Source organism: Helianthus annuus, chromosome 14 (assembly GCF_002127325.2).
Source record: "Helianthus annuus cultivar XRQ/B chromosome 14, HanXRQr2.0-SUNRISE, whole genome shotgun sequence".
Classification (NCBI taxonomy): domain Eukaryota; kingdom Viridiplantae; phylum Streptophyta; class Magnoliopsida; order Asterales; family Asteraceae; genus Helianthus; species Helianthus annuus.
The window spans coordinates 112,866,505-112,873,486 of record NC_035446.2 but is presented as its reverse complement, the minus strand read 5'-3'; the positions used below and the strand labels follow the sequence as shown (position 1 = coordinate 112,873,486).

Here is a 6,982-nt window from a genome sequence, read left to right as displayed (position 1 = left end):
TCTGGGGGAAATGACACTGTTTTTGGGTCTACAAGTCAAGCAGAGTTCACAAGGAATTCTTATTCATCAAGGGAAGTATGTGGATGATGTGCTGGCAAAATTCAAATTCACGGACGCAAAGCCTGCTGAAACACCTATGGCAGAGAGACCACTATTGACTGAAGATGAAGAAGGAGAGTCTGTCAATCAACGTCAATATAGGTCCATGATCGGGTCATTGATGTATCTCACAGCTAGCCGTCCGGACATTATGTTTGTTGTTTGCAACTGTGCACGCTATCAGGCTAATCCTAAAACTTCTCACCTTACTGCTGTTAAAAGGATCTTTCGGTATCTTAAAGGCCGACCTCGGTTTGGCCTGTGGTATCCGAGGGATTCCAATTTTGACTTGTTTGCTTTCTCTGACAGCAATTTTGGAGGTACTGACAGTGACAGGAAATCTACATCTGCGGGATGCCAATTTTTGGGTGATCGGCTCATTTCTTGGCAATGCAAGAAACAACAAACAGTGGCGATATCTACAGCTGAAGCCGAGTATGTTGCTGCTTCTGCTTCTTGCTCTCAAGTGGTGTGGATGCAACATCAATTGCAGGATTATGGTTTGACTTATCTTAACACTACTATTTACTGCGATAATGATGCTGCAATACAAATTGTTCGAAATCCTGTCTTTCACTCCAAAACCAAGCACATTGATATTAAAGTTCATTTTATTCGAGATTGTTTTGACAGAGGTCTTATTACTCTTGAACAAATCGACACAGATGCAAATGCTGCCGATTTGTTCACCAAACCTGTCAGCAGCTCGAAATTCAGAGTGCTTGTGGATTTTCTAAAAATGATCCGTTTTACTGATTGAGCATGTTTTTGTTTTATTTTCGTAGGTAAATTTGTTCATAAAGTTTTCTATTCTTAGGTAGTTTTTTATTTATGCTCAAATTTAGGGGGAGAAAAATCGAAAAATAAAAAAAAATTATAAAAATCAAAAAATACAAAAACATTAAAAAATTGAAAAATACAAAAAGAAGTGTGGCTGGACTGGGAAATGAAATGAATTTTCACATTATGGTCGAGGGCTGACTCATGTAAGACCAGTATCGAAAAAGTTTGACTCTAGTATGATGTGTTGGTAGGCTCTATCCTTAAGATTGGAAACATTAGGTGTTTCTGTTCAGAACTAAACTAGTACATGACCTCAGAAAAGAAAATCACCTGGAATTAGCTCATGTCTATTTGAATGTCTGTATGTTTTTCCCGATACACACAATTTTGATCTGATTCTGAAATCTTATCGGAAAAAGTCGTGTACCTCCTCTGCTGCATCCAGATACATGCTGACCTGGAGGTGCTAGGCAACTACAGCTTCTGCTGCATCCAGATACATGCTGACCTAGCTGTACGTTGTCGATCTGTAGATCAATTAACACCCGAAAGAGGCCCTCAAGTGCCCAAAAGGAACCCATGAAACCTATATCAAATTGAGAAAACTCATTTGATTTGTATATTACACCATCTCTGCTTAAGATCTATTCTGTTCTCTTCTCAATCTAATCTCAGTTAAGATTTCAGAAATCTGGATTGGACTTGTGAAATATGTGGTAGGGAAGATACTTGCATGATAGAGTGTGCTGTTTATATTTCCGGGATTTGATTAGTATTTGTTTGGGTGTTCATGGTTAAAATATCAAAACATGATAAAATGAGGTACAGGCAGTTATATGGAAAAGGTCTAGGGAGATGAGTTTAAGAGGACAAATATACTGGCAGTTGTCTAGAACATCCTGTAGTAGATCAGTGTTGATAAGTGAAGTCAAGCCCGAAACCTTGTGATTTGATCCCTGAGTATCTATGCAAATTTCCGGATTTATTTTTTTTGTAAATAATATTTTATTATTTATCTTTGTTTTTTAGGTTTTTATTTTGCAAACATTGCTCAAAAGGTTTAATGGATAGTTTTTATTAAATCAGATTTTGAAATGGGTTTAAAAATTTTATTGATAAATCTGTTTGAGCCCAAGTCCATAAGGCCCAAGCCCATAAGACATGGGCCCATGATAACAGTTGAGTATAAAAGGGAGGTTACGAGTCATAACCCTTGTACACTCGCAATCAATTCTCTCTTTTTCTCTCAAGATTCCGGTGATCATCAAGATTCCGACTTGTTTCCGGTTGCGACTCGCAATCTATCTCGTTAATCATCAAGGTATTGTGACGTCATCATTCAAGTTTTGCAGGAAATTATGAATGTTTGTTGAATATTCCGATGAAGTTTTGAAGATTCCGATGAGGATTTGAAGATTCCGATGATGTTTCCGATGAAGTTTTGAAGATGTTGACTCGCAATCAAGAACACTTAGGACTCGAAACCAGTGGTTACGAGTCGCAACATCAAGATTGCAACTCATGGTTGCGACTCAATGTTTGTCAGTTGCGACTCATGATTGCGACTCGAAATCTGTTGGTTGCGACTCATGGTTGCGACTCGCAGACAACTGGTTTCGACTCGAGACCTTTTAGTTGCGACTCATGGTCTCGAGTGAACAGTAACAGTGTTTGTTTTGGTTTTTATTTTTATCACTGTTATATTCGAAAGTTGGAAACTTATTTGAGGTGTGTTGTGTGCAGAAAATGGATTTAAAGTTTATATCTTCTCATAATCAAGTTGGATATTTAGCACCTCCACCAGTGAAGCACAAGCAGCTGTATACGTCGTTGATGAAAGGCCTAAATACATGCCGGATTGTTCATGCTCTTCGTGAGAATCCAGTTGTTTATGAAAGCCTTATTCGAGACTTTTGGAAGACTGCTAATGTTGAAATCGTTGAAGGAAAGGGAGCTATAGTTGCTGAGATTCAAGAGACGAAAGTTATAGTGACCGAGCAGATGATTAGAGATGTGTTAAGGTTTAATGATCAGGAAACAGATCCTATAGAACTTCCTGCTGGAACAGTGGAAGCAATTCTACCTCGTTTAAGTTATGAAGGAAAGTTTCCTCCCCTGGTAAAGAAGTTTGTGCATCCTTACTGGCGTCTATTACTGCACATGTTCCTTTTGTGCATGACAGAAAATAGAGGGGGAATTGATCAGTTGAATATCACCCAGTCTGCTGCTTTGATATGTGTAATTACAAATGAGCCGTTTAATTATTCTAGATATATCTTGGAAGCAATGAAGAGAAATGCAATTGGGCTTCGGAAGGATAAGTTTCTTATGTATCCAAGATTTGTGCAAATGATTTTGAATGAGCGTTATCCGGAATTGAAGAGATCTGGTAACATGTTGGAATTAAAGCCTACGGGTCCTTCATGTTTTGGTGCTCTCACTACAAAGAAAGGAACTGAGAAAAAGTTTGAAGGTTTGATTGAGTTGGAGAAATTTGGTCAGTTTGCAGAAACAGAAGATGTTGGTGAGAATCCAGTGATGGCACGATCTGTTCCAGAGCGTAATGTATCTGCACGTGCTATTGTTGCTGAAGAACATGATATTCCAAGGAGAGTTGAAGATGAGCCTGAGCCAGAGCGTATTACAATTAACTCTGACGATGAAGGTGTTGAGATAATGTGTAACTCTGATGATGACATAGAACTTCCTCCTGAAGTTAATGCTGATGTTGTTCCTACGGTTGAGCCAGTGATTACTGCTGAAAATTTGGCTATGCTAATAAAGTCAGTAACTGACAAGATGGGAAATCCTCCTTCCGATCTGTCAGTGTCAACTGAAGAGCCTGTTGAAAGCCCAAGGGATTCTGATTCCATTCCATTAAAAAGGAAAAGGAGGGATCCTAGACCTGGAATGTTTGTTGAACAAGGAAAAGATCAATCCGTAAACATTGCTGATGATGACGAAGGTTTGTATGACTTCGATTTTGAAAAGAATGTTAGCGATACTACCACCACTGCAGAGAATATGTTTGATTTTGACGTGAATACTCAAGGAGATGATATAGCTACGATGGATGTTGAAGTTCAAAATGAAACTGGGCCTAATGTTGAAGTTCACAATGAAGCTGGGCCCTCTGGAATTGTTGATGCTGGACCTTCTGGAATTGTTCATGAAGAACCTGGCAGTTTTAGTGGTAAAAGGCCTGAAGAACCACTAAGAATGCCATTTGATAGTGATTCAAGTGATGAAGATGAATTTATCAGCATGAGAGATATGAAGAAACGAATGGTTGTGCTTGAGCAAGATTCGATTCATAAAGATGCAAAGATTATTCAACTTGAAGACACTATTGTAAAGAAAGATCAACAGATTGAACAACTTCAAGGAGACGTTAGCTTGTTGTTCAACATTGTTTATGATTTACGAGGAAAGTTGGAAAAGAAGTTTGGGCAAGAATTTTCTGATCCAACTGATGTTGAAAACAGAAGAAAAGCTATTGCAAAAGATGATGCTGAAAGAAGTGCTGCAATGGAGAAATATTTCACAAGAGTTACAGATTCAGTTGCAGACAGAGAGAAGGCAGAGAGGATGAAAAAGAAAAGAGAGTTAGTGATCTTGAAGAACAAGAATGTGAATCCAGATGATGAAGATGCTCATGCAACTCATCATTTAATGGATGTTGGTGAAACTCTCTATGATAAAGTTGGAAATCGTTCTGGTGTAGTTAGCTGGGGATATGACCATGATCGTAAGAGATGGTGGATAAAAAGAAAAGTTGGACCTGTCGAGTGGTACAAACGTTCAGGACAGTTTCAGTCTTTCACTAAGGTGGATTTGACAGACTTGTCTAATGCACCTTATGTGGATGATAAGCCTGGTGGTCCTGGATATGCATTCTTTGAGAGGTTGAAGAGGGAGGTAGCTAAAGGTTTTCCCTCGATGCGTACGGCAGATTCCATTGTTAGACCAGCTAAAGGGATTAGAGATCCTTACATAAACAAACGTATGAAGATTGTGCATTGGCCAGCTACAGATAAAGAGAAGACAATCCCGTTAGTGAGAAAGATACCCAAAGGAGCACTGAAAACATTACACTTTTGGGCATACGATGAACGTCTTGGGCAAGCGGTGATAGTTTGTGATGGAAATGCAAGTTATTGTTTGGTAGATCAGATTGACTTGTTGAATCTTGCAGTTGAAGATCTGGAAGTATTGGCAAGCAATCAAATCAGAGTTACAGAGAAATATGAAGAAATTGCTAAGGGTTGGACGTCTGCTGTAGCGTCTGTTCTGCATATTCAAAAGAAGGGATTCGGTGGATATAAAGATCGTATAAGTGGTGGTGATCAAGGCAATTGAAGTTAGAAGAACCTTCATGCATAAACCTAGGGGGAGATTGTTGGAACCCGAAGGTTTACTCATGTAGGTTAGCATAGTTTGGGGGTTGATTATGTACTTGTTTATTTCTTATGTCTTGGGTTAATTATGTAAGGTTTGGGCTAGTATAGTGGGTGTCGCATGGGCTTAGATTTCGGCCCAGTTGGTTTTGTATTTAAACAACATTTACCTCATTGTTTGAGGTTGTTGTTTTTGGAGAACAGTTGGGGGCGACATCAAGGAAGGAACCGAGTTCCTAGCGATCTCTTGTATCAGTCATAGCGAGTCTTTGAATGCAAGATATCGGTTTGTGTTTTGATTATTGTTTTCATCTTGTTTATTAGTTTATATTCTTGAATCGGCTTGTGATTGATTTCCGCGCTTTCACAAGTTAGAGTTTGATATCATTGAGAGATCCTCACGGGTTTTACAAAAACATCTTCAAAAAAAGAGTCAAGACTTGTTAGAAGCATCTCATTTGATAAGTGGGACAAAACGAGCTTTAAATCATTTAAGACAAAATGGGTTTGAAAATATGTTGGCAAACGTAACATCTTTTTGTGAAAAAAAAACAACATTAAGATGTTAGACATGGCGGAAAGTTATGGTAATCAAAGAAACCGAAAGTATGTCATTACTAACCGACATCATTTTGAAGTTGAGGTTTTTAATACGGTTTTGGATATGCAACTTCAAGAACTTGGAAGCCGATTTAGTGAGGTCTCAACTAGTGTGATAGAAAATATGTCGGGTTTAAATCCTTGTAATTCGTTTGCTAAATTTGACATATCAAAGATAGTGAAGTTTTCTGAAATGTATCCGAATGACTTTAATAAAGAAGAAAGAGGGGTTCTTACGGGTGATCTTTCGACATTTTATCACACTTTAAAGGAAGATGATAAATTTGCAAATTTAACTGGATTGAGTGACCTTGCTCGTGTAATGGTGGAAACCGGAAAAAATGAAACTTTTCCTTTGGTTTATCGAACATTGAAGCTAGCACTGGTTTTACCGGTTGCAACCGTAACCGTTGAAAGATGTTTTTCTAAAATGAAGCTTATCAAGACGGATTTACGCAATCGTATGGGTGATGAGTATTTGAACAACGCTCTAATTTGTGCGGTCGAAAAAGAAAGTTTTTGTAAAGTAAAAGAAGAGGATGTCATGGCCCGGTTTCAAGCTTTCAAAAACCGAAGAGGAGAACTCATTTAGGTACGTGTTTAAATTTATTTATTACCGCGCTACTATCGTTGTTTCGTTTACATTGTATGAACTATGAAGTACGTTAAAAAAATTTTTTGAAACGTTGCCCCTTAAGTAATTTTATAGATCCGCCACTGCACAACAGGCGCAGATTAACATGACAAACAAATCTAGGTTCTGCAAATGTCGAAGCCACTTTTCCAGGAGGCTAAAAACATGAGCTGAACGTTTCCACACATCAAATGTGTGTTCTGATGCTTTTCAACTACGCAGATAGATTGAGTTACAAAGAAACTAAACATGCAGTCGGGATTCCTCCGATTGAACTGAAACGATGTTTGCAGTCTCTAGCCAGTGCAAAGGGGAAGAATGTTTTGAGGAAAGAACCAATGAGCAAAGGTGTAACTGAAGATGAGTTTTTCTTTAACGAAAAGTTTTCTAGTAAAGTTTTATAAAGTGAAGATGACGACTTTTTCTTTAAAAATCAAAATTTCAACTTCTACCAACATTGGAGTGAATG

At 38.2% G+C, this 6,982-nt stretch overlaps 1 protein-coding gene across 1 annotated transcript; it reads left to right on the top strand.

Annotated features, from left to right (window-relative positions):
• The first annotated feature begins 5,850 nt into the window (after nucleotides 1-5,850).
• On the top strand, nucleotides 5,851-6,471 carry LOC110907165. Its single transcript, XM_022152187.1, has one exon. The coding sequence runs from the start codon at nucleotides 5,851-5,853 to the stop codon at nucleotides 6,469-6,471; it is 621 nt and encodes a 206-aa protein (XP_022007879.1).
• The last annotated feature ends 511 nt before the right edge of the window (nucleotides 6,472-6,982 follow it).